The sequence below is a fragment of the Ctenopharyngodon idella genome, chromosome 22 (genome assembly GCF_019924925.1).
Source record: "Ctenopharyngodon idella isolate HZGC_01 chromosome 22, HZGC01, whole genome shotgun sequence".
In the NCBI taxonomy this organism is placed as follows: domain Eukaryota; kingdom Metazoa; phylum Chordata; class Actinopteri; order Cypriniformes; family Xenocyprididae; genus Ctenopharyngodon; species Ctenopharyngodon idella.
The window spans coordinates 7,797,823-7,824,498 of record NC_067241.1 but is presented as its reverse complement, the minus strand read 5'-3'; the positions used below and the strand labels follow the sequence as shown (position 1 = coordinate 7,824,498).

The 26,676-nt window shown below is 38.3% G+C and overlaps 3 protein-coding genes across 3 annotated transcripts in view; all 3 read left to right on the top strand.

Annotated features, from left to right (window-relative positions):
- LOC127504498 (collagen alpha-1(XX) chain) overlaps positions 1 to 10,544 on the top strand; it is a 31,641-nt gene extending 21,097 nt beyond the window's left edge. Inside the window, exons 20-42 of the mRNA XM_051879176.1 lie at positions 1,635 to 1,764; positions 1,941 to 2,057; positions 2,182 to 2,328; positions 2,420 to 2,476; positions 2,828 to 2,866; positions 3,280 to 3,418; positions 3,509 to 3,651; positions 3,767 to 3,876; positions 4,630 to 4,788; positions 4,968 to 5,045; positions 5,165 to 5,251; positions 5,377 to 5,430; positions 6,586 to 6,681; positions 6,768 to 6,821; positions 6,913 to 6,966; positions 7,061 to 7,114; positions 7,198 to 7,269; positions 7,423 to 7,458; positions 7,540 to 7,606; positions 7,738 to 7,926; positions 8,033 to 8,110; positions 8,980 to 9,138; positions 9,233 to 10,544. Coding sequence (XP_051735136.1) covers positions 1,635 to 1,764; positions 1,941 to 2,057; positions 2,182 to 2,328; positions 2,420 to 2,476; positions 2,828 to 2,866; positions 3,280 to 3,418; positions 3,509 to 3,651; positions 3,767 to 3,876; positions 4,630 to 4,788; positions 4,968 to 5,045; positions 5,165 to 5,251; positions 5,377 to 5,430; positions 6,586 to 6,681; positions 6,768 to 6,821; positions 6,913 to 6,966; positions 7,061 to 7,114; positions 7,198 to 7,269; positions 7,423 to 7,458; positions 7,540 to 7,606; positions 7,738 to 7,926; positions 8,033 to 8,110; positions 8,980 to 9,138; positions 9,233 to 9,261 — 2,148 coding nt within the window. The 3' untranslated portion in view covers positions 9,262 to 10,544. The remainder of the gene's footprint in view (positions 1 to 1,634; positions 1,765 to 1,940; positions 2,058 to 2,181; positions 2,329 to 2,419; positions 2,477 to 2,827; positions 2,867 to 3,279; positions 3,419 to 3,508; positions 3,652 to 3,766; positions 3,877 to 4,629; positions 4,789 to 4,967; positions 5,046 to 5,164; positions 5,252 to 5,376; positions 5,431 to 6,585; positions 6,682 to 6,767; positions 6,822 to 6,912; positions 6,967 to 7,060; positions 7,115 to 7,197; positions 7,270 to 7,422; positions 7,459 to 7,539; positions 7,607 to 7,737; positions 7,927 to 8,032; positions 8,111 to 8,979; positions 9,139 to 9,232) is intronic.
- Positions 10,545 to 10,648: 104 nt separating this feature from the next.
- On the top strand, positions 10,649 to 13,473 carry dpm1 (dolichyl-phosphate mannosyltransferase subunit 1, catalytic). Its single transcript, XM_051879180.1, has 9 exons — positions 10,649 to 10,849; positions 11,035 to 11,134; positions 11,227 to 11,260; positions 11,332 to 11,408; positions 12,157 to 12,182; positions 12,306 to 12,401; positions 12,609 to 12,677; positions 12,759 to 12,873; positions 13,130 to 13,473. Exons 1-9 carry the CDS (start codon positions 10,719 to 10,721, stop codon positions 13,232 to 13,234), a joined length of 753 nt encoding a protein of 250 aa, XP_051735140.1. The 5' UTR covers positions 10,649 to 10,718; the 3' UTR covers positions 13,235 to 13,473.
- Positions 13,474 to 13,614: 141 nt separating this feature from the next.
- adnpb (activity-dependent neuroprotector homeobox b) lies at positions 13,615 to 25,546 on the top strand. The gene is made up of 4 exons (XM_051879177.1): positions 13,615 to 17,138; positions 20,245 to 20,360; positions 21,825 to 21,917; positions 22,037 to 25,546. Exons 2-4 carry the CDS (start codon positions 20,253 to 20,255, stop codon positions 24,866 to 24,868), a joined length of 3,033 nt encoding a protein of 1,010 aa, XP_051735137.1. The 5' UTR covers positions 13,615 to 17,138; positions 20,245 to 20,252; the 3' UTR covers positions 24,869 to 25,546.
- The last annotated feature ends 1,130 nt before the right edge of the window (positions 25,547 to 26,676 follow it).

Here is a 26,676-nt window from a genome sequence, read left to right as displayed (position 1 = left end):
TTCAATGGTTCACATGACTTTGGCAGTTTGATACACGCTCCGAACCACTGATTTGAAACAAAAGATTTGTAAAGCTTCGAAGCTTCATGAAGCAGTGTTTAGTTCAGTGACAAGTGCTAGATATCGTTGAATAAAGTCGTTATTTTGTTTTTTTGACGCACAAACATTATTCTTGTCGCTTCATAACATTAAGGTTGAACCACTGTTGTCACATGAACTGTTTTAAATATGTCTTTACTACCTTTCTGGGCGTTAACTTGCTCTCAATGCAGGCCTCACAAGCCATTGGATATCTTAATTTGTGTTCCGAAGATGAAAGAAGGTCTTACGGGTGTGGAACGACATGAGGGTGAGTAATTAATCACATAATTTTCATTTTGGGGTGAACTAACCCTTTAAAACCACTTAGATCATTTAAGCAGCTGCATAGCAATGGCCTGACAACTTCTGAATGGCCAAACACCAATCATATTTTCTTCAGACAATGTAAAGATCTGGTTCTCACCAATTAAACAATAACATTTATGATAATTGAAATAAAAATAAAAAATATAATTGAAAAAAAAAAAAATAAACTAAACTACAAAACAATTTAATGACTTTCAAATTAATAAAATAATGACCTCAAATTATTATTATTATTTTTTATTATGAAATCTTACAACCCATCCTAATTATTAATAAAAAAGACAGTTGATAATAACACTAGATAGCCCTGTGAAATTTAATGCTGTTCAAAAGCTTGGGGTCAGTAAGATTTTTTTATAAGGAAATTAACACTTTTATTTAGCAAGTTTGCATTAAAATGATCAAAAGTGACAGTAAAGACATTTATAATGTTACAAAAGATTTGTATCCTATATATTACTTTCCACTCATCAAACAAATAATGAAAAAAATGTGTCACTGTGTCTAGAAAAATATTAAGCAGCACAACTGTTTTCAAACATTGATGATGATAATAATAATAAGAAATGTTTCTAAATCTGCATATTAAAATGATTTCTGAAGGATCATGTGACACTGAAGATTGGAGTAATGATGCTGAAAATTCAGCTTTGCCGTCACAGAAATTATTTACATCTTTAAATATGATTAAATAGAAAACTGTTATTTTAAATAGTAATAATATTTCACAAAATTACTGTTTTTACTGTATTTTTAATCAAATAAATTGAGCCTTGATAAGCATAAGAGGCCTCTTTCAAAAACATCTTACCAATATGTTTTCTCTACTTTACCGACCCCAAACTTTTGAATGATAGTGAGTATATAATATATATTAGGATATTATAATTAAGATTAGATATTTTTAAATATGTTAACATATTTAAGTTATATAACTTAACACTAACTTTTGCAGCCCTAAAATACTAAAAATAAAAAATATAAAAACATTGAAACTGAACAGTTATATAGTGAAAAATCATGAACAAAAATTAAAAGTACAAATTGAAAACAAAAAATAGAAAAACAATGAATAAGTATAATGAACCAAAGGATAAACTGATAATAAATAAAGGTAAAACCTAAATTAAAAATAACAATAATAACCCTGAAACTTCTCACTATTTCTTGATTTGTTTGTTGTGTTATAAGCGTGGTGTAATAGTCATGTTGGTTATTTTGAATAGGTGTCATTGCCAGGCAGAGAGAGGCGCGTCCTGCTGCAGAATCTGCAGCCAGACACTCGTTACAGTGTGCTGGTGACTGCTGAGTACCGCAGCAGAGAGGGCGGCAGTGCCTCAGCCCAGGGGAAAACCAGTGAGTCACACACACACACACACACACACACACACACACACACACACACACACACACACACACACAGTAGTTCTTTAATATTACATGAGTATGACCAAGTATATACTTTGCACTTCACACTGCACTGCCAGCTGTGTCTTGAACTTAATCTCCTGTGTGTTTCTCTGCACAACCAGCCAGCCTGCGAGTGAGCAGCGTGAGTGTGGTACGGTCTGACCACTCCAGTATATGTGTGTCCTGGAGGCCCGTACCAGCAGTCAGTGGTTATCGCATAGTCATCCAGGCCCTCAGAGGTACCAGCTCTGAAATTAAGCATCATAAAGAATCATGAAACTCTTTTTTGGAAAACTTGCTGAACAGGCAGTTTGTTTTGTGTCATTTATTTCTCTCTCTTTCTCTCCGAACGTTTGTGCTCAGATAAACAGACTAAGGAGGAAGTAGTAGATGCTGGCAGCAGCAGTCACTGTTTCTCTGAGCTGCAGTCTGAAACTGTGTACCGCATCAGTGTGCACTCCCGTCTGGGAACAGTAGAGGGCACTGCTGTTACCATCCTTCACCCCACAGGTCAGAATCCTGTTTAAGACATATTTCAGCCCAAAAAATGACTGATGTTATGTTTTTCTCAATGGTAATAGCATATGATTCTCTCATAAAGCAACCGCTCCTGTGAGAATACAGGTTCCCCCTCGTCTGCATCCCATACAAAGAGAAGGTAAGAGTTAAAGGCAATTAATACCAAACACAAATATTTCAATGAATATTCAGTGCAAAGAAGATTTTGAAATAGATACAATGCATACCTTTTTCATCTATTCATATCAAACAAATTCATTCGACATCAGAACAAAGCTATTTTTCTTTGGTGAGTGGGTCAATTTTTTTTCATCAAGCGATGGAAACTTACTGAATGCAAATGTACCGAAAGCAATTCGCTTTGCTTTTCCACTTCACTTTTGGTGTGAACAGGCCTTTATGCTGCTTTTGGTAAAAACGCAGCTTTCTTCAAACATAACATGCTTTCTTTCTTTTTCTTTCTTTCTTTCTTTCTTTCTTTCTTTCTCAGTGTGTCCTGAGATGACGGTCAGAAATCATGTGATTAAAGGTATGGTCATACTTTTGCATACTTGCATAGAATTTTAGGTGTACATATGATCATTTCATGCATTTCCTGAGAAACAAATCCATGACCTTGACTTTTTAATCTAAAACTAAAAACATTTAATATTTTAATGTAATTTTTGCATTTAATATTAAATTTAAAATAAAGTATTTTTAACAGAACTTATTATAAATTTTATCAAATGTTATATTTTCTTTACAAATAAAATTAGAATTAGTTATTTTCATTATTTGCTTTTACAGAAAACTACATTCTTATATTCATAAACTCTCTCATACCAACCCAGAGTTAACAGGCCATCCTTATTGTTTAGCCCTGAACTATTAGAAAATGTGAATTTGTGTGTGTGTGTGTGTGTGTGTGTGTGTGTGTGTGTGTGTACATGTGTTTTCTAGGATTCAACATGATGGAAGCATTCGGTCTGACTCAGAGAGCTCACTCTACTATTGAGGGTGTGGCAGCTGAACCTTTCATCTTCAGCTCCTTGCCCAGTTACACCCTCTATAGAGACGTACAGCTGACCCAGAGCACAGGGTAAGAAACACAAACACACACATGCACATATCATTAAATAGCCCAGTTACACCCTGCAGTCACCGCTCACACCCTACGTGTCTGTCTCAGCTTTATCCACCCGGCTGGATTTTCTCCAGAACACACCATCAGCATGGCCTTTAGGCTCTTGCAGGATTCACCCAGGGAACCCTTCGCCCTCTGGCAGCTCACGGACAATGACTTCCAGCCCAAGATGGGGGTAGTGCTGGACCGTAAGCACCTAGACATTTTGTAAATAAATTCAAGAGTGGTTTGAATTCAAAAGCCAGACTATTGTAAATCCCTAGTCAAGTTCATTAGATCCTTCTTCTCTGTTCTGTTATTTAGCTGAGAAGAAGCTTCTGCTGTATTTCAGTCTGGACTACAGAGGAGAGATACAGGAACTGACCTTTGACCAGCCACAAGTCCACTCGGTTTTCTACGGCAGTTTTCATAAGGTTTGTGCAAAAGTTACTGGTTGCTCATGCTCAGTCAGAAAAGCTTTACAGAATGATTTCCAACAATGATTGTTCATTGGCATTTCAAAAAAGTATTTTTATTTGCCATTTTACTTGAATTATGTTTTTAAATTAAAGGTGCAGTAAGCGATTTCTGAGAAACTCTGTTGATATTTGAAATCACCAAAACAAACATGCCTCTACCCAAAAGGATCACACCACTATCTTGATAGCTCCGCCCCCAAATTCACAAAGACGCTATGTAACACAGGCACCTCCCCCCTCATGAGTGTATACGCCCCTTACTACTGATTGGCTGAAGTGTGTTTTGGTGCTCAGCGCGCTCCACTTTCAACAGTGTTTCTCAGAAATCGCTTACTGCACCTTTAAACAATAACTTGAAATCAGAATGGAGGTAAACGCTTGTGAACAGCAACTAAAAAGAGAAAAGCCTCATTTGAAGAAAAAAGAAATGCAGCTTATATCCTTAAAGGTTATAAGCATCCCACCTTTTTCTGTGAGAATTTCAATAAAATTGTGTTTTAAAACTGTGCAAACACACTGATCCTCCATAGAAAAGAGCAAAAGCTTGTCTATAAAATGGCAGATAGTTACAGTTGCGAAGGTAAGATTGGTTAGAAATTATTTAAGACAGGGCTTAATGAAGTGTCTTTTAGTAAGGGGAGAAAAGAGATACAACACTAAAGCTGCCACTGATTCTTTTTTTATCTCTTTACCTGATTTGATTGGCAGATCCATTTGTCAGTCAGTCAGGTGAGCGTATCACTGTCTGTAGACTGCCAGAGGGTTGGTGAGCGGCCCGCACGTCCCTTGGGAACTTTGCCTACTGATGGCTTTGAGATGCTGGGAAAACTAGTGAGGACACGTGGACCTCACAGCGGATCTGCAGCTGTGAGTCTTACTCAAAAGTTCAAAAGACAGCATTTATATTTGAAACATAATTTTTTTGTAACATTATAAATATGTTTACTCTCACTTTTGATCAATTTAATGCATCCTTGCTGAATATTAATTTCTTTAAAAATATATATACACAAATATTAAGGCTATATGTATTGTATTTTCTCTAGTTTCAGCTGCAGTCCTTTGAGATTGTGTGCAACACTACTTGGGCATCAGAAGACAGCTGCTGTGATCTGCCCTCACAGGTACACAATCAATCTAGTTTGTGTTGACATCTCAATATGGATGCCACTGAATTACTCTATGTAGTGCAGGATGCCTTAAAGTTGCTTCTGTTTTTTTAATGTCACTCTCTGTTCTCTAGAGAGACGAGGAGAGCTGTCCAGCTCCTGCATATGCTTGCACCTGCACCACCGATGTCCCTGGAGCACCTGGAGACATCGGGCCACCTGTGAGATTACAACGCTGCATTTTAAAACCGACACTGACATTAGAAAGCTTGTGTAATCATTTAATAGTTGGTTGGAATAATTAGTGTTATGATAATTATTAGCGTTATGATATGCCTGTTTTCAGGGGAGACCTGGCCCTCGTGGGGAGAAGGGAGAAAAAGGAGAGTTGGGCCAAAAGGTAGGGCAACTCACATACAGACTATGTGGGGTTTAAATTTACAAACCACTAAGCCACACCACCACATTTTTCATATTACTGATATTAATATTATATACTACCATTCAAAAGTTTGGGGTCGGTAAGATGTTTGAAAGAAGTCTAATTTATTTGATCAAAAATGCAGTAAAAACACTAATATTGTAAAATATTATTACAAATTCAAATAACTGTTTTGTATTTGAATATATTTTAAACTGTAATTTATTCTTGTGATTTTCAGCATCAGTACTCCAGTCTTCAGTGTCACATGATCCTTCAGAAATCATTCTAATATGCTGATTTCGTATTATTTTTCAATGATGAAAACAGTTGTGCTGCTTAATATTTTTGTGGAAACTAGTACATTTTTTTCCCCCAAAATTTTTTAGATGAATAGAAAATTAAAAAGAACAGCATTTATTTGAAATAGAAATATTTTGTAACATCAAAAATGTCTTTACTGACATCAAAAATGTCTTTGATCAATTTAATGCATCCTTGCTAAATAAAAGTGTTAAAGGGTTAGTTCACCCCAAAATTCTGTAATTAATTACTCACCCTCGTGTCGTTCCATATCCCTAAGCCCTTTCTTCATCTTCGGAACACAAATGAAGATATTTTTAATGAAATCCGAGAGGTTTCTGTCCCTCCATAGAGAACGAACAATCACTTTCAAGGTCCAAAAAGGTAGGAAAGTGGCGTTGTTGACGCGTGAGTCTGAATACAACACGCATGTGTTGTGATGCTTTCGTGAACGTGCGTTGCATATCAATATTTTCATAAATAAAGTGGTAAATTGTTTTTTTTTTCCGCAAACAAAGCACTCGCGTTGCTTTATAAAATTAAGGTTAAACCACTGGAGTCGCATGGATTACTTTAATGATGTCTTTCTGAACCTTGAAAGTGGTAGTTGCGTTGGATCTCTATTCAGGGACAGAAAGCTCTCAGATTTCATTAAAAATATCTTAATTTGTGTTCCAAAGATGAACGATGGTCTTACAGATGTGGAACGACACAAGGGTGAGTAATTAATGACAGAATTTTCATTTTTGGGTGAACTAACCCTTTAATTTTATATGAACAGTATTGTATGTCTCATTCATGTGTTTCTGTCCCTTTTCTGCTTCTCTCTAGGGTGAGGTGGGCCCACCTGGTAAACCGGGCCCTGAAGGTGGCTTTGGCACTCTTGGACCTGCTGGTCCACGGGGAATAACTGTAATGGGCAAAGTGGTACGTCTACACTTGTTCTACAGAGAAGATCTAGTGCATATGAGCATTTGGAACAGATTAAAAACATCTCTCTTTGTCTATATAAGGGTCCACCAGGAGCAAGAGGGGAAAAAGGAGATATCGGAAGACCTGGGAGTCAGGTGAGCTTTTAGGCCACGGTTGTAGCTGGTCATATTAGTAGTGTTTTTCATGCTATCTAATTTCAGGAATTTCTTCTCTCTGTGTTCGCAGGGTTTACCAGGACCTCCTGGTCCAAAAGGTGAAGAGGGCATCCCTGGTCCTAAGGCAAGTCTCTGTGTGGCTCAAGGCTGTTATTGTCCAATGTGCATTTGAAATGTTCAGTCTGTCATTCATCTTTCTGTCTATAAATTTCCCACAGGGCACCAGAGGAGTGGAGGGTAACATTGGCAGCCCAGGAATCACAGGGCCAAGAGTAAGACAGCCATATGCATTTAAGGAGTGTCTAATGCATGCTTTCATTGTACTTTTATTTACATCAGTGTTTACACTTTGTAGGGTTTCCAGGGTATGCCTGGTCATCCAGGGCCAGTGGGAGAGAGAGGGCCACTAGGTCCTGTAGGGCCCACCGTGAGTAAAACTTTTTATCCACATAATCCAGCCAAGATAGATGTCCAGAAAAGATTTTTGATATAATTGGGGAAAAAAAGAATGGATAAAATTGGTTAATGTTAAGTAGATGTTCCAGATGGGAGTGTTTAATACTACATTATTTTTTCACAGGGTCTTCCTGGAAGTAAGGGTGAGAGAGGAGAGAAGGTATATTACAAAATTGCATGTTTGCTATTTGCATAACCTTAAAATAGATTATTTTGTTTTAATAATTCTTCTGTTTATTAGGGCGAGCCACAATCTCTTGCTGTGATCTTCCAGCTTGTTACACAGGCCTGTGAAAAGCTTGTGCACAGTATGTAGTACACTGACTACATCCATTTTAATTCAATCACAGTAAATGCAGAATTTAAAAGCAGCTTTGATGGAAATCTTGGCCTGAGTAACTGCATTTCAATTATGAGTTGATAATAAATTGTGTTCTAGATGAAGTGCTGAAGTTGGATGTTTTTCTGAATGAGATGAATCGAAAGCCAGTGCCCATCCAGGAACCAGTAGCGCCACCAGGAGAGCCTGGTATACCAGGGGGAAGAGGGGCACCTGGATCCAGAGGCCCTCAGGGGCGACAAGGAAGCAGAGGGGAGTCTGGGAGACCTGGGTACCCTGGTGAGCAGGGTAAGCCTCCATACTTTTTTTTCTTAGGCAAACTCTACATCTGATGGTTGCCATTAGTCACATTTTGAATTTAAGTTATGTACATAATTCTGTGATTAACTTATAGGACGCAGAGGTATGCCGGGTGAGAAGGGGTCTCCAGGAGCAAATATGCTGGGACCACAGGGAATAAAGGGTTTTGCAGGTATTGAAATATATTTGTGTATCACACAGCTGTGTTTGTAAAATTGTTTAATGGGGTTGTCATCATTTTATCATCATATTTGTGACCCTGGACCACAAAACCAGTCATAAGTCGCACGGGTATATTTGTAGCAATAGCCAACAATACATTGTATGGGTCAAAATTATCGATTTTTCTTTTATGCCAAGTTCCATGAAAATATTTTGTAAATTTCCTACCGTAAATATATAAAAATTTAATTTATGCATTGCTAAGGACTTCATTTGGACAACTTTAAAGGCGATTTTCTCAATATTTTGATTTTTTTGCACCCTCAAATTTCCAGATTTTCAAATAGTTGTATCTCGGCAAAATATTGTCCTATCCTAACAAACTATACATCACTGGGAAGCTTATTTATTCAGCTTTTAGGTGATATATAAATCTCAATTTCAAAAAATTGACCGTTATGACTGGTTTTGTGGTCCAGGGTCACATTTAGGTTTCCTGTAGCAAAAGTGTCAAAAACATTGCAAAAAATATTTTATTAATCAGTATTTTTGTCTTGTCTTCCAATAAAAATATCTAAATGTCTTTAAAAAAAAAAAAAGTGTAAATTTACTGGAGGGGCAAAATTGACCCTTTGCCGGGAGTTTGATTGACAGGCGATCTAACCAATCATAGCGCCAAATCCGCTGTTATGTCCGACAAAGCAATCAGGGGAGTTAGTAGATTAACGTTGTGGACTTGAACGTGACTTTTTCACAATACTTTTGCTGAAAATTGGTCTTGTTGTTTTACATTCTTTTGCTTCTGCACAAACACACATAATGTCTTTGTAATGGATTGTTAAGTGTTAATAGCACCAATATTTGTTTCTACTTCACCAGGACCTCCAGGTGAAAGTAAAACAGGGGAACCAGGTCCCAAAGGCGAGGATGGTAAAGCAGGACCTCCAGGTATTCCAGGAGCTTCAGGTCAGCGAGGAGAAGTCGGACCCCCTGGTGTATGTGACAACAGTGGATGTTATCAAGGACCCCTGGCTGCAGGTAAAGATATGTGTCATTGTGACCACCATGAAAAACAGTGTAAGCCTATGTTTGACCATTGGGTAAAATGACTGTATGTTTTTATCTTTTTTAGAGGATCCATACCTCGGATACCAGCCTTGAGTTGAAAAGCACTGCCAGAATCCTCTCTCTCCCCAGACTTTGTATAAAGACATTGCGTGGCATAATAGATAAAGAGATTCTGCCAGACGTTGACTTTGAATGAGCCTGTTGATGGAATCTTTTTCACTTTATTTTCTCAAAGTGGTAGCTGATCTCAGCTCAATACACCCATTCTGAGATCAACAAAGCACTGATCGTCCTTGACCCTGACTGTGTTACCCAGTATTCAACCTGCGACACAACAGCAGATTCAAGTACAGAACTATTTGTGCAGCACAGAGGAATTCACAACAAACTCAGACTCTATTTTACAGAGACAGACGAGGAAGGACATCCAGACGAGGAACTAGTGTGTTACTGAACAATATCCGCACTAAGAATGTTTCTACTTTTTTACAAAATGTATTTTATTGTATTTAATGCACTATATGTGTGTATATTGTTGAAGGCATATTACTTCCAATATTTTCCATTCCAGTTTCTTGATCTTTCTGGTTTTTTTTTTTTTTTTTTTTTTAAATATGAAATAAGAAATATTTTGCAAGAGCAATACATATGTTGATATGAAATACACTGTGATATTATATTCATTGTCTTTTACATATGCAGAAGTGTTGTCCATAGTATTTTATAGGATTATACTAAGTGAACTGGTCTTTTGTTTTTGTGTTAATTCATGTTTATGTAAACCTGTATGAAATGAAACTGTTAAAAAATGTTGACTCACCTGAGATCTGTCATGCTGTGTCAATGGTTACTGTTCGCATTCACTTTCATTCCAGACAAAATCACTGCTGTTTACAAAATACCATTTTCACAAGCATAATTTTAGTATGCAAGCAGTAGTGAAATCCTTAATAACGTGAGGTCATTTTCAAGAAACTATTATCTTTTTTATGTAATCTGGTTTAAAATGACTTGCTGAACACATCTATGAGTATTGAATCTATGAGTATTTCAGGAGGAAAGCCTTATATCTCAGTGTAAATGACAGACGTCAATGCAATGAATATTATTTTATTTGTCTTTATAATTGCCAGAAGGAGCAACAAACTGCAAAGAAAAATGTGTCCATTATTTCTTTCTCTTTTTTTTCTGGATGTGCCCAGTAAAGGGTCAAATGTTATATTTTTATTCGTATTTGTAACATTTTGCTTACAACTTCGTACAGTATTGATTTCTTTCAAGACGTTATCCCAATGTAAAGTGTAACTAACATACAACTTTACTGCAAATTGAAGCTTTAAACCTTTATGTTTAAATGAATTGTACTGTGAATTACACATTACTATTGTACAACTGTACAAGACCATTGTTCGATGTTTTTCACTCACACTACTTGAATTTGTAAAATATTTTGCGTTGTGTGCTCCGGAACCAAAGGACGGAGCTAGTGATTTCCACGGACAACGTATCTGATGTAAACATCCGGTGTTTATTTTGTCGGAGACGCCAACATGGCGAGCCGTAGAGGCAAACCGAAGACTCGGGAGCAGTCTGACAAATATTCTGTTTTGTTACCAACCTACAACGAGCGAGAAAACCTCCCACTGATTGTGTGGTTGCTGGTGAAGTACTTCGGCGAGAGGTAATTGTGTTGTTGTGTGTCAAGAACCGGAAAACAACCACTTGTCAGATTGTAGAAGTCCTAATGATGAGCTGTCACTGACATCACAGAACATAACCACCTGATTAGAGAGTCCCTAAGAAGAAAAGGTATTTCGTTTGTTTTAAAAAGAGCGTTCTTGTTCAAATGACCATGTTTTAATGCAGTGGCTACAACTACGAGATCATAGTCATTGATGATGGTAGTCCAGACGGAACACTGCAGATCGCCGAGCAGCTGCAGAAGATATACGGCGCGGATAAAATTGTAAGTTGTGCATAATAATACACACCACATGATTGACAGCTCGTTGAATGTTGAAAGAAATCATGAAAATATGGCATATCTCTTCTTTTTAGCTCCTGAGACCGCGAGCAGAAAAACTGGGATTAGGTAAATTGGTTCATATTTCTTAATACTTCCTTTAGAGCTACACAGCGTGACTTACGTTCATGTTATTTCAGGAACGGCTTACATCCACGGCATTAAACATGCGTCAGGAAACTTCGTTATCATTATGGATGCAGATCTCTCACATCATGTAAGCATTCTTTGATTATATACTGTTTTGTACCTCCTTGAGTAAATCCTGCTATTCAGTGTTCCCACGGCTGTGGAAAAGCTGGAAATATTTGTGTTTTCCAGGTCTGGAAAAGTCATGGAAATTAATGTCATGAAAAGTTCTATAATGCCTTAAATGTTTTCTAGTTATGCTCTTAATTGGTAAAATATGTATCTTGGATATAGTACAATGTGTTTACAAACCTGTGTAATTACTGTGAGTTATTTGTGAGAATCACTCTTTTGAGTAGGATTTCTTTTAATTAATCTGTATTTCTAACACGTAATTAAAAAAATCATGATTTGGTAAATCATAATTATGACACAAAAAGTCATATTTATGAGATACCAAGTCATAATTATAAGATAAAAAGTCATAGTAAAGACGTAAGTTAATATTATTACAAAAGACTTTTCAATCGCATAACAAAATGGTTTTTTTTTTTTTTGGTTTTTTTTTGTCAATTATGACTTTGTTTTCTTATGTAGCAGAAATGGGCTCAAACGGTTCACAAAATCAGTCTGAATGACTCCTTAGTGAATCTGTTTGAATTAATTAATTTAAAGAACCACTGGAAATGTCTTTGAAATTGATTTGTCACAAAGTTTTGGATTGCTTCAAGCTTGTTTACTAGAAATTTAAATAAATCATTTGTTTCTGCTTCACTGAGTGAAGCCTTCGGGAGCATTTGTGTACAATAAGTGATTTATTTTCTTCTCCCCCACAGCCAAAGTTTATCCCACAGTTCATTGAGTAAGTCATTTCCTCTCTATTACTGTTAAAAGACTTTTTATCTGCTCATTATAGTTTTGCTATGATAGCATGATCACATGTATTTGTATAGCAGCCACTTACATGAATTTGTTTTTCGTTCAGAAAACAGAAGGAGGGTGGATTTGACCTGGTGTCTGGCACAAGGTACAGAGGAGACGGTGGTGTGTATGGATGGGATCTGCGCCGGAAACTCATCAGGTATTTGACTGTAAATTTCAGCTGACTGAGGAAATATATTTTGTAATAATTGACAGATATATTAGAAATTTCGCATCCTTTTGAAACTCTATCTGTATAGTTTATTACTGCCACATATACACATATTCTGCAACACATCAATGTCCATGTTTATGATTGATTTTATGGCACTAGATTACTTTGTTGTAATAATTATTTTCTTTTTAGTCGTGGGGCAAACTTTGTCACACAAGTGCTGCTCAGACCAGGAGCATCTGATCTCACAGGGAGTTTTAGGTTAGTGCATGTTAATAAATGAATTATAGCTTTTTTTTTATATTACATTATTTTAATACTGCTTCCTATTATGTGTTTCAGACTTTATAAGAAAGAGGTTCTTGAAAAACTAGTAGAGCAGTGTGTGTCAAAAGGCTACGTGTTCCAGATGGAGATGATTGTCCGTGCGAGACAGCTGGGATATACAGTGGGGGAGGTCAGCACATCTCTCGTTCTACATTTCCTATGAATGTTGTTTTATTAAAATAAATAAATACATGTTTTTAGAGAATCATTTACATAATAATAAGACTATTATGACTGTGAACTATTACTGCATTATACTGAACTAAATTACATTGCATACATTTATACATTCAAGTAAAGTATTTTTTTTTTTATATCTATTTCAAAGTAGCAGAGTGCTTTATTTTATAGGTCTCTGAAAGTGGTCTTGTCTGTCTATTACGCAGGTTCCTATTTCATTTGTGGATCGTGTTTATGGGGAGTCCAAATTAGGTGGAAATGAAATCGTCTCCTTCCTGAAAGGATTGCTCACTCTTTTTGCCACTACATGACCTTTGACCTCATTTGGTTGTGTTTAGTGTTGTGATGCATGATCAGCACTTACTGGATAACTGTAGTGGATAAGCTCATTATGTTATATGTTATATGTTGCATATCAGGCTACAGTAGCTTTTGGATTTCTTGGATTTGCCACCTTCCATCTTTCACTTAGTCTGGTTAATTTTTAGACTATATTTTGAAATGTACATTAAAATGTAAAAACACATTTTAATAAAAAGGACCAAATTGAGTAAGCTGACTTTTTTTGAAAAAGTGGTAAGACTTATTTTATACAAACTGCATTTTTGAGGCTATACTCTTAAATGTTCTTTATTGACTTTAGCCGCATTTCCTCTGCAGGAACTTTACCCAGGAACTAGGAACTTTGGGGTGGTACTCGGTGTGTTTCAACCGCAGGAACCAGGGTCTAAATGAAGTTCCGTGTAAAAAAATCCCCCTCTGAAAGTACCTGCTCACTAGTTAGTACTTTTTCAAAGTTTCAGAACTTTCGGGGGTGGGTCTTGCACGCTGAACATGCTGATTGGAGTTCATGCAGCATTTTATTTCAACCATCGTTTATTTAAAGTCTGTTGTGTTGCGTGCAGTAAGAGTCGTTTGCTATTCGAATCAACAATGGAGTTTAAAAAATAAAACCGATGGACATGACGATGAGGTTCAGGCTTTATTAAGCTAATATGCGGAGGACGAAATCCAGCGGGAACTAGAAAGTCACACACAGTCCTACGTCACCGGACTATCTTCACGGTACTTTAGATCGCTATGGAAACGCAGCTAGCAATAGGTCTTGGAGCAAAAAAGTTCCTGGGACAAATTGTTCCGGGTAATTTCGGTGGAAACACGGGTATTGATGGTTCCACAAAGAACTTAATATTCGTGGAACTTCCCATTGCACAAAAGTTTCTTTATGGTAAAAGAGGGTTCTTTAGGTTATTAAAAAAAAGTAGTAGTAGGGAGAATCAATGAATTATGAAAAATTTACTGCCATTGTGAGAATAATGTGTAATCAATAAAAAAGTAACTAGTCTGATTATGAGTATTTTAAAACGTAATGTAATCTAATTGAAGTACTTAATTTTTGGAATCTTATTAAGTAATCCAGATGACATGTAATCAGTTACTACCCAGCACTGACGATAACTGTAATCATGGTATTGTGGCAGATGTAGGCCTGGTTTCACAGACAGGGCTTAGATTAAGCCAGGATTAGGCCTTAGTTCAGAGCCCGTCCACACGGAGACGCGTTCAGATGTATACGTAAAAAATTTTGTATCGTATCAGCATTTCATCCAACGTTTTGGGAGCCTGAAATTTTCAAACCGAGTCCCAAAGTGGATAAATCTGAAAACGACACCCTTGCGTGTGTGCAGCTAATCCGTATATTTTGCGAAACGATGATGTCATCACCCCATGTCTCGCATGCTCCATGTCTTCTTCTCCGTTTTTAGTGTATCTGTGGCAGACTTATAGCACCACATACTGGTCTGGCATGTATACTACATCGTTTTGAGTCGGTTTCAGTGGTTTCGCATGTACGCAGATATTTCTTGAGATGACGACGTGTTTACAGAATTTGTTTTTAGAACAAAAAAAAAGATCGGATAGGGAAAGCTGTGGCTTTGTGTGGATGTGGCCTCAATTAGGGCATTCAAAGGTGTAGTGTGTAAATTTTATCGGCATCTAGCGGTGAGGTTGCGAATTGTAACCAACAGCTCAGTCCACCCCTCACCCCTCCCTTTCAAATCACATAGAGAAGCTACGATGGCCGACACAGGACAAAGATGTCATCTTCTGAGACAGCAGAGAGTAGCCAGTTAAGCAAACGCGCTCTGTACAGCAGTTTGTCCATTTAGGGCTACTGTAGAAACATGGTGGTGTAAAATGGCGACTTCGATGTAAGGGGACCCGCAGTGTATGTAGACAGAAATGGCTCATTCTAAGGTAATAAAAGACATAACGGTTCATTATATAAGGTCTTTATACACCACTGAAAACATAGTTCGGTATATTATATTGCATTTCTGTCAATAGATCCTCTTAAATATTACACACTGGACCTTTAAGTAGCTTTTATAAATGTACCCTAGAAAAAAACTTTATTGGTGTGGCAGGTGTGCATCTTGAGACAAAACAATGGCACTAACATTTTAAGATATGTCATGAAAGTTGCTTTTAGTTAAAACAGCTCAAACATGAAATTTAGTCTGGGGCTTAAGCCTTGTCTGTGAAACCGGGGAATAGTGTTTATTATATTATTCATTTCAGGGTTCATGCAACCTTTTGAGTGTGGAATTCAAGCACTTTTCAAGAACTTTTAAGTGCTTCACACTATTTTTCCCAGTGCTTCAAAGCTTCAAAGTCAATTTAAGGTGCCCCCCTACATTTTCTGCTTGTGCTCCTAAAATAATAAGGGGCTACAGTGCTCCTAGTAATAAAAGTTAGTCTGGAGCCCTGTAAATTGTTTTTCACACTAAGAAAAAATGATTCTTTTAAGAGCTGTTCACTAAAGGTTCTTTGGTGAACCCAAAATGCTGCTTCTATTGCATTGCTGTGAACATTTATATGTATATTGATTTTTTTTTTTTTTTTTTTTTTTTTTTTTTTAACAGCCTGGAAAAAAATCCTTCAGAACAAATGTTGTACATTTATGAGTGGCTATAAGATGCATACCCTGAAATAAACATTAAATGTTGCAAAATTATTTTGCTTATGCAATGTATTTGGACATAATCGTCTGGATGCATAATATTTGTATAATACTTTTAACTTGCATGGAACTGATAAGGTTGTATTATGCACTGAATTTCACACATCAGTCAGTGTTCCAGGAAAACAATAGACTTCATCCTATGATGAGATACTGCCATCAGTCTAGTGTAGTGAGTGTTTACACTATCATGTGACATATCCAAAAAGAAATATTTCTCCTCTCTGGGTTTAGGGTGTTCAGTCCCAAATGACACCCCAAACTTATGTAAGGCAGGGAATTCCCCTGGATGAGTTTGATGCTGCTAACACCAAGGGGGTAATAACTCCAGAGCTCAAGGCCCAGAGGGTGGGGGAATCACCATGGCTCAGTCTGCAACCCCAGCACTTGACATGCAGAAGTAGTCCCGGTGAGTTGCGCATGAGCGCGGTACAGCGCCACCACCCGAACTCATGATGCTCAAATGCTGGCTGAGTACTGAGGCACTGTATACATCCGACTCTCTGCGGGGGTAGATACCAGATGCAGAATTGACGCATACGCCTCTACCCAATCAAGTTTCAGCCGATGGCGCCCCCTATGGGTTCATTCCATGTAACTGCACCCAGGGGCTGTTTACACCAATTTCTGGAGCATTTAAGAAAAGGTTATATGCAAGCACTGACACTCTTATGCATTTCAGGTAAGCTAAGGTGGAGGGTAAATATTGGATTGGTGGTCGTCTGACACCTCTCACCACATAATCCCACACCCAACGCCTCTCCGTCGGCACAATGCTTTTTTATGCTAATCAAACGCACATGTCACTTCCGCCCTTTTTCACACGCCATTTTGGATAGTATAGGTACTGGACCGGGTCGTATTGTTTAAGTGGATGGCGGATTACGTTAATTGCAGTCAATTATACCGTCCTCAGCGTCTTGTGGACTGTGCATCATCGCAAACGCAGCACGCGCTCGGCGGTTCACGCTCCTTTTTCCTCCAGGACCCCCGTAGACCAGCACAGGCAGTGCTAGATGAGTTGCAGCAGCTCATTCCCGGCAAACAGACAGCTCTGGGTCGGCCCGTGACAGGAGTCGAGCTCCCTCTTTCGGCGTGGTGTGTCCGCCCGTGAAGCGGAGGACGAGGCGCTCAACTCGGGAGGCGGGAAAGTGACATTACGGGCTGCGGCTTGCGGGAACGCGGGTCAGGTAAACTCTCTCCCCGTTGTGTGTTTGGGTAACGAAACCGAGTGCGACTCAACTAAGAGACCTGCTAACTCGCTTCTAAGTAAGACCTGGAGGAAAACTAGAGGGAGTAAACCCGACCCTCAGGTGGAAAATGTAGCTTATTGCATGTGCCATACAGTTGTTAAGCAGTTCTCTCAGGTCGTGAATTAAAAAATAAAGTTTTTATGTGTTCTTACCGTTGTAACTGTAACTAAGGTTTTGGTAGCCGACTGGTGGTTTTATCATTTACACAGACCCTAAATCAGACCACTCACTCCAGTTCACTGTTATATATCTGTTTTCTATGACAGTTTTAGGCTAACTCATCACGAATAGCTCGCGCTGCAACGAATCAATCGTTAAAGGGACCTTCACCAAAAAATAAAACCAATTATGTCATCTTTTATTCGCCCACATGTTGTTCTAAACCCATTTTTTCTTTGATATACTAACGTTAAATGAAATATTAGATGTTATTATTGCATGGGAAAATATGCGTTGAATGGTGACTGAGGCTGTCATTCTCCCTGACAGCTCCTTTTGTGTTTCACAGAAGAAAAGAAAGTCGGGTTTGGAACAACATGACTGAGGGTGAATAAATTACTTGAATATCATTATTAATATTTATTGGTGAACTGTCTCTTTAATTAACGAATCAGCGCTGTCAGTTAAACGTGCGCAGTTTTACTAATAACGAACCAAAGTTGGCGCTTACTGGATCTGATCGTGTTTGACATGTCAACAAACCAAACAGTCCAACGTGTGGCTGTTATTGGACTCTAATTGGTCAGTTGTTCTCCTCGTCAGTGTGTTGTCATGTACTTGTGTATTGGATTTTGCTCTATGTAGTTTGTAATGATTGTTGGTCTATGAATAATCAGTCTGCTCTTTACTTCAGTATTTTTACCATCCTGGGTAGTTGTAGTATAGATGTCATTCAGCAAATTGCAATGCTTGAATTTGAATTTAAACAATTTTACTTTAGCAACTGTAGCTGTGGTGTTGGGCCTTTGATGAACAGATGATGCTGAATGTGTTTGACAGCATTATGTTTTTCTCATGAACACAGGATTCATGTTTTTGGATATGGACGACCATGAGATAATCACGTGACAGATCACATATATTTTAATTTTCAGTTTTATTAGTTGAGATTTGCTTGTGTACATGCGTATGTATATATATCAAGTCATCTGTATTCTAAGGGAACATCAAATAACCTCCATCCAGAGCAGACATTGCAGATATGGCTTTCCATGCACTGGCCTCTGCTGTTGCCTCAACAGGAGGCGCCATTCCAGGGCTGTAATGCAGAAGCCTGCATAAAGAAAGGGAGTGGAAAAAGGGCAGGCAGAACAGGGAGAGGCTTATATAACATGGAGGAAGAGCTGTTCTCTAGCGCCATCTACAAAGGATGGGAGAAAGTCAGCGAGGAGATGAGGAACGCCTAACCAAAGAGAGAGAGCCCCCATTCAGTGCCGAAGTGAAACTGCTGCTCTTTGTTCAAGCAGGGTGTAATGTGTGATGCTTGTCATTGGTGAGTCCAAGAGCTGATGCAGGTTTTCCCATGATGAATCCAGGTCAGATAGGTACATGACCTTTGACCTTAGTTGATCTTTGACCTCATTTCTGAGGGCTGCAGTGGGACCGGCCTTATTTGGCGTTGCAGTTGTGCATGTTTATTTCTTCATTAATGATATTTGTTAGAGCGCAGATCTGCAGTGCTGATGCTGTAGAATGTTGGCCTCAGATTTGTTGGACGTGTTTGTTTTTCGGTTGTGTGATCATACTTTGAAACCGTGCCATCCCAACCAGGAGTACATATACATCATGTACTGAAGCACTTTTGCTTCCATGAAGGATTTCAATTTTGCTTTGTTATTACATGTAAAACAGATGTAATAATACACTACTATTCAAAAGTTTGTGGTCAGTAAGATTTTAACTTTTTAATAATAAATTAATGCTTTTATTCAGCAAAGATGCATTAAATTGTGAGAGTTAGACATTTGAAATGTTAAATTCAATATCAAATAAATTCTGTTCTTTTGAACTTTCTGTTCATCAAACGTTCCTGAAAAATAAAGTGTCTCGGTTTCCACAAAAATATTAAGCAGCACAGCATGCTTTCAGCATTGATAATAAGAAATGAGCAGCAAATCAGCATATTAGAATGATTTCTGAAGGATCATGTGACACTGAAGACTGGAGTAATGATGCTAAAAATTCACCTTTGCCATCACAGGAATAAAGTACATTTTAAAATATTCAAATAGAAAAATTGTTTTAAATTGTAATACAATTTCACAGTATTACTGTATTTTTTAAATCAAATTAATGCAGCCTTGATGAGCATAAGAGATCTTTCAAAAACATTAAAAAATGTTACCAACCTCAAACTTGTGAACGGTAGTGTATTTAAAGTTAATTGTAATAATCCCTTTATTTTATAAAACATTAATGTGCTCAGTTCCTTTTTAACAAAACAGTGTGTAAGGTTGTGTCAGTTTGTTTGGATCAGTCATATAGACCACCACATTTACAAGTACAGAGGTTGATTTCTGTAATTGTCGCCTCATACATGTATTTTTATTATTCTCATTGACATTCTCATTTGTATAAGTACCTTTGATGATAATTACATACTACCATACAAAGGCTGCAAATTAATTTCCTATTGTGAAATGTCTCATCTGAATGTCATTCATGTATAAATTTGTTGGTAGTGGTGTCAGTGAAGACATAAGTAAAATAAGAAAGCGATATTGTTTGGTGTCAAAAGTAAGTTGTTTAGTATTCAGCTCATTTTCCCAGGCTGTGATGAAGACTTAGAGAAAGATGCTGACTGACTCATTTGTTGTGCTTTAGACCTATTTCTCTCCTTGTGACCATTTCTCTGACATGAAGCTATATGGTCTGGATCAGGGTACATTTAAATGGTCAGATTGATCGTGTCACAGTGAGATAAACTGATATGATTGATTTATAACCAATCAATGATGTTTTATTCATGAATTGTTCTCTGAAATCATTCAAACAATACAGACTCTGTATTCATTCGTGATGGTAATAATGTGATGAATTTCAGGTGGCAGAATGTTTCAACTCCCAGTGAACAACCTCAGCAGTCTAAGGAGAGCTAGGAAAAATGTGAAAAAAGTGCTGGGTGACATTGGCTTGGAGTTTTGCAGGGAGCACATTGATGTAAGTAAATTTGATGTTTGACTTGTTAAATGTCTACATACTCAATATCATGGACCATCTGGTTCACCTTTAGACAGCTCCAAATGATTTTGTTTCCACGTTGCATTCTGTGTCACAGTGCTACTATTCTGTAGCTGTAAAATCTGTAGCCAACCAGCTTTTTGGTATGTTTTTTTTACTAGGGATGCTCCGATCAGGATTTTTGCGGCCGATACTAGACTTGGTACCGAGGTCGGTACTTTTGACAACTCTAGCCGATACGACTACTGATTTCTTGTCAATGTGATCGGCCGATCCCGATCATTTAAACTTTATATAAGTGATATGTAAGCTCTCTGTTGACTTTATACTTTTTAAAAAAAAAAGGTATCAAGTACATGGCCTCACTTGTTAGAAAACCTTTCAAATTTGGAAGAAAATAGATTTTGATCATGTTTCAAGGTTCTTAAATTACAACACTGCTGAGAAAACCACAGAAAAAATGATGCAATTTATTTTTTATTGTTATTGCTTGACATGATGACTATTAGAAAGTATATGACAGGTCATAAAATCAAGTTTGAGCTTATTCACAATCATGTCAACTGCATGTGGGCCAAATTTTGTGTTGGCATCTCAAAGTAATCAAGTTATGGCATTTGGAACCAAGGTAGCCTTTTTAAAACCTCTAGTCTCCAAACAAGTGATCTGAGTGTTTTACTGAACATAAGAACTACTTGCATGTATAAACGCTACTATAAAGCATAAAAATATTTCTAATTACATAGAATAAGTAACAAGTAATAGGATCCTGGTTGACGATCGATGATCTTCCAGTGATGTTTCAGCTGTACGCTCCTATTGTATGGTGCATGGTAAATCAAGACCTGTTAATCTGAGCAATCAATCCAATCCGAGCACGCTCCAGCTGTAAAACAGTTTCCAAATGGTCGAGACACATCGTCCCTACCCACCATACCCGAGATCCAGTTTCCATTGGTTTAACTTTCAAATGATGTTGGAAAACATGTCACGTCACTCCGTGAGGATTTTCTCAAGATCTCTGCATCATGTTATGTTGTGTGTGGGCTCATTTAAATCAACACAACCTGCTCTAAACAATGTGCGATTTACTATGGTTTACTAATGTTAAAAAGCAGAACATGCCTTGAAATGTTTTAGAAAATAGTCTATAAAAATATGTTGGTAAATGGCTGTTTATTACTATGTATTACGTTGGTGCATATAAATAAAAATAGAATGTGATGTTTGTTTAGTGAAGAACAATCAGATGAAAATATGCTTTCATTATTTAACCCCTTAGCATTCCTGTAAAATTTGCCTAAAACACCTAAAAAAAAAAAAAAAAAAAAAAAGGCATACCAGATATAAATTGCATATTTATATTAATTTAAATTAATCTTTATTGTATTGAGACAACCTTTATAAAGTCTTTTTCACTCTGTACTTTCTTTTCCCCTCCAGGACTTTAAGGACTTTGTTCCCAATGAGTTCTACATTAAAAACACCGCATGGGACGATGTGTGTATGTGGGATCCCTCAATGACCAAATCACAAGTGAGTAGTATCTTAAGTGTTACCTAAAGACAGGAAAATAATTTTTATAATCTTTTGTGTCTGATTGTTTTTAAGCGTATCTCCATTTTTCCTTACCCATTTGTCCTCTGTCCTCTTAGGAGTATCGCTCAAAGCCGTTCTGTTGTTCAGGATGTACATTCTCCTCCAAGTTTTTCTCTGCCTACAAGAGTCACTTTCGTAATGTGCACAGTGAGGACTTTGAAAACCGCATTCTCCTGAACTGCCCCTATTGCACTTACAATGGGAACAAAAAGACTTTGGAGACACACATCAGACTGTTTCATATGCCCAACAATATGGTGCGCCAGAATGTTGGAGGACCTCAGGGAGCAGGGGTTGGTTTGAAAGATGGTGCTCGACTGGACAAGACACGTGATAATATAGAGCAAGCAGTGTACTACTGCAAGAAATGCACTTACAGGGACCCACTATATAATGTGGTGCGAAAGCATATCTACCGAGAACATTTTCAACACGTAGCGGCACCGTACTTGGTGAGGCCTGGTGAGAAGATAACACCACCCAATGGGACAACAGCAGGCTCTGGTGCAGGAAGCAATGCTGATTCTGGTGGTGCTAACAGTACGAGCACAGCCATCCACTGCAAACGGTGCCTATTTGTACCCCGTACCTATGAAGCCCTTGTGCAGCATGTCATTGAGGACCATGAGCGCATTGGTTATCAAGTTACTGCCATGATTGGACACACCAATGTAGTAGTACCTCGGGCGAAGCCTGTGATTATGGTGTCCCCTAAAGCTCAGGGTGATAAGGGCCTCATTGGTGTAATGCCAAAGGGTACAGTAGTGACTGGGGTACGGCCTTTATCCACTCAGCAGCTGAGCCGAATTGTCATTCCTAAAGGGAGTTTGAACTCAAGTGGTCTCCTGTCAGGTGTTCACCTGAAACAGGGAGCATTTGGTCTGAAGCCAGGGACTACACAATCCTTGACCATCGGAGGACAACAGGTTCAGCTGTCAATCCCACAGCAGTCTCAAACAAGCAAACCACAGCTTTCTGCTAGTCTCCGCAGTTCGGTTTCTGCATCTGCATCCACTTCCATACTAAAGATCCCTCAGCTGAACTCTCGAGTTCAGGCAGCAGCTACTACAGTGTCATCTGTTACCTCCAAGAAGGGCAACTCTGTCATCGGCACATCTTACACTCAAAAATGGAAGATCTGCACCATCTGCAATGAGCTGTTTCCAGAAAATGTGTATAGTTCGCATTTTGAAAAGGAGCACAAAGCGGAAAAGGTACCGGCGGTGGCCAACTACATCATGAAAATTCACAACTTCACCAGTAAATGCTTATACTGCAACCGTTACCTACCTAGCGACACACTTCTTAACCACATGTTGATACATGGCTTATCTTGCCCGCACTGCAGGGCCACATTCAATGATGTGGAAAAAATGGTGACGCACATGCGAGGGGTACATCCCAATGAATCCGTTGGGCCACGGACAGACTCCCCACTTACTTTTGACCTCACACTTCAGCAGGGAAATCCCAAGAATGTCCAGCTGATCGTCACCACATATAACATGCGGGATGCCCCAGAAGAATCTGTGGCATTCCATGCCCAAAACAACGCATTACCACCATCATTGCAGGGGAATAAACAGGTTACCCCACAAGTCCCAAAGATACCCTCAGATGCCTCAGACGTCATACCGGCTAAGGCTACACCACAAGCAGCTGTACCTTATAAGAAGGATGTAGGCAAAACACTTTGTCCTCTCTGCTTCTCAATTCTTAAGGGACCTATCTCAGATTCTCTAGCTCATCACTTGCGTGACCGCCATCAAGTTATACAAACGGTTCATCCTGTGGAGAAGAAGTTGACTTACAAGTGCATCCATTGCCTTGGCGTCTACACTAGTAACATGACAGCTTCCACTATCACTTTGCATCTTGTGCACTGCCGGGGTGTCAGCAAAACTCAAAACGGCCGGCCTGCTCCCTCTGCGAGAGTTGCGCAGGCACAGGGTGCTGGTCTCAAACGGGCAGGTTTAGCAAATTTCGACCAAACTGAGCCAAAGAGAAGAAAATCCGGAACCGATGACCAGACTGGGCATAGCCCACCAGTTTCAACTGACAAACAAGACGACCCTGTAGTCTTTGCCCTGGACCCGAAGGGTTACGAGAATGAGTCCTACGAGACACGAAAAGCTTTCCTCACTCAGTACTTCAACAGGCAGCCTTACCCCACTCGCCGAGAGGTGGAGAAGCTTGCGTCCAGTCTCTGGCTTTGGAAATCTGACATTGCGAGCCACTTCTCAAATCGAAGGAGGAGATGTATGCTGAATTGTGAAACGTTAAACACTCGGGTCCTGCTGGGATTCAAAATGCAAGACATTGTAGATTTGCATCATCCCATTAAGTTTGACTCAAAGTGCTATTTCGAGAACCATAAAAATGACCATAAAAATGACCATAAAAGACGAACTTCTAAGTATCGCATAGGCAGATCTGCAAATGCCATTCGCTTTCGGCAAAGAGCTACAACCAATGGTGACCTGCAGCAGAAGCATGGGACGCTAACAAGGGGTTCCGCCAAAGCCTTGCTTTACTCAAATGGTCAAAAGACCATCCTAGGGAGCAACTGCAATGATTCAACGAAGAGCACCTTAAAACCTGAAGCACTTGTCAATTCTGAACCAATTGCTGTGGACTCGGACAGCGATAATGAGGTGAATGTGCAAAATGCTAGTCTAAATGCACAGTCCCTTAGTAGTGAGGAACCAGAGACAAATGATAAAGTGGAAGGAAGTGACTCTGACATCAGGGAGGACACCCACAGCGAAAACGGCTATGGGGAGAAAGACTTGTTAAATGAAACAAGGCAACGAAAGGGCGAATGTCAGTCAGGTATCACAAACAAGCTTGAACAATCAGAGACTCAGTTAACCAAGCAACAGGTCTGATTTCTGGACAGGGTGAATAAAATGCACATGTATACTTTTGCTGTACTTTGATGTACACCAACAATGCTGCCTCATTGAACTTCTGAATCTGGACCTTGGTTACATTACAGATGGTAGCTATAAGGATCTTCTTTTCCCTCAACACCTAAAGCCATTTGAGAAAGGCAAAAAAGTCATGTTTTACAGTTTGAAGTATGAAGATGAATGCAAATTGTTTGATTGTGAAGCTGGGGTTGACCTCCTTAGAATAGGGAAAGAAAACACTCAACATTCACCAAACAATACATGATTTGCCTTCAGTTTGTTCCTTTAACACCCAGAAACATAACCATACTTGTTGATGTTCATTCAGCCGCTCCAAAAGGAGTGATTATTAGAACCAACAGGTATTATTAAATTTCATGGTATCATATAGTATTGGTAGTGTATATTTGTACAGTCTTTTAGATATGTCTAAGGAGATGTGTAGGTGTACTCACTGATTTAAAAAAAAAAAAAGATTTGCTATACTTTTTGTGCTCACACTTAATGTTCATATGCTCTACATTGGTTCACATAGACAATGGATGTGGCTTCGGTGGCTGTTTTTCCTGTTTACTTTTATTAACAAAAGTATAGCATTTTTGCTAAAAATATATCTAAGTATAAATAATGCAAAATAAAAGAACAATCTCTTGCTTTTGTTTTGCCTGTTTATAATTGAAGCATTGTTTTTTTTTATATATATAAATATATTCACCATCCTGTAACTTGTGTTTTGCTTCCAGAGCAGCTTTCCATACATTCACATCTGCCCTAACGTAAGAGTATTTGGCAGTTAAATTGACCACTGTAGCATTGTGCTAAGTAGACTAGCCTGTGTTTGGTTCAGCCTCTGCTGACTGCTATTGTTTTCCCATTTTTAGCAGTTACACGCTTTAAAAAAAAAAAATTTCCTCCGGCTGGATTCTGTTGTGACCTGGGGTCCAGAATGAGCATCTCTATTCAGTCTAACTTTCTGTATGTTTAAATTTGTGACCTCCAGTTTATGTTGTCTGTTGTTTTTGTTTTGTTTATCCCCTTTATTCTATTTTTCTTTGTCACTGCAAGCATTTCTGAACAATAAAGTGCTGTTTTGTCCATCTCACAATGCTTCTAACCCTGGTCAGTCTCTATCATCTTTGTCTTTTTCTACTTTCCTTTTGACCTTGCGGGTTTGGACTGCTGCAAACTACACATTTCAGAGGTCACTCTTTTTTTCTTTCCTTTGTGGACTAGTATGGAAAATAAGTATAATATTCAGTATTTTCTCTCAAAAGTTGAGTGCAGGTTGGCGCTGTTCTCAACACCTCATAATGCAATTCTCTGATCTCGCTGTTCTTCATTTGCTTGGGCACAGAGTTTGTAAGGGAGCTGCACATTTTAGTTATTAGAACTTGAGACTTTCTGGACTAAAAATACAGTAATGGAGATTTAAGTATATTTAACTAAACAGCATAGGATGCATGTGTATACATCTAAGTATAATATAGTATAGTTAAGTCAACATGAAACAACCCATTTCATCACTGTAATACATTTCGGAGTGAAATTGGATATTTACTGGATTGATAAAGAGGAGACCGGTTGAAAAACAGGCTTTTACTTTTAACTCGCACAAGATGCTCAAGACTGTCCTCAACTCACTAGGTAATGTCTACATACACAAATTTTAGACAATTTTAGAATGAATCCAATTTCAGATTTTGAAGTTCTATTTATGAACCCCAAATGTTGCAATCTGATTCACATATTCGTTTACATGTGCATTACATGTATTCTGAACAAAA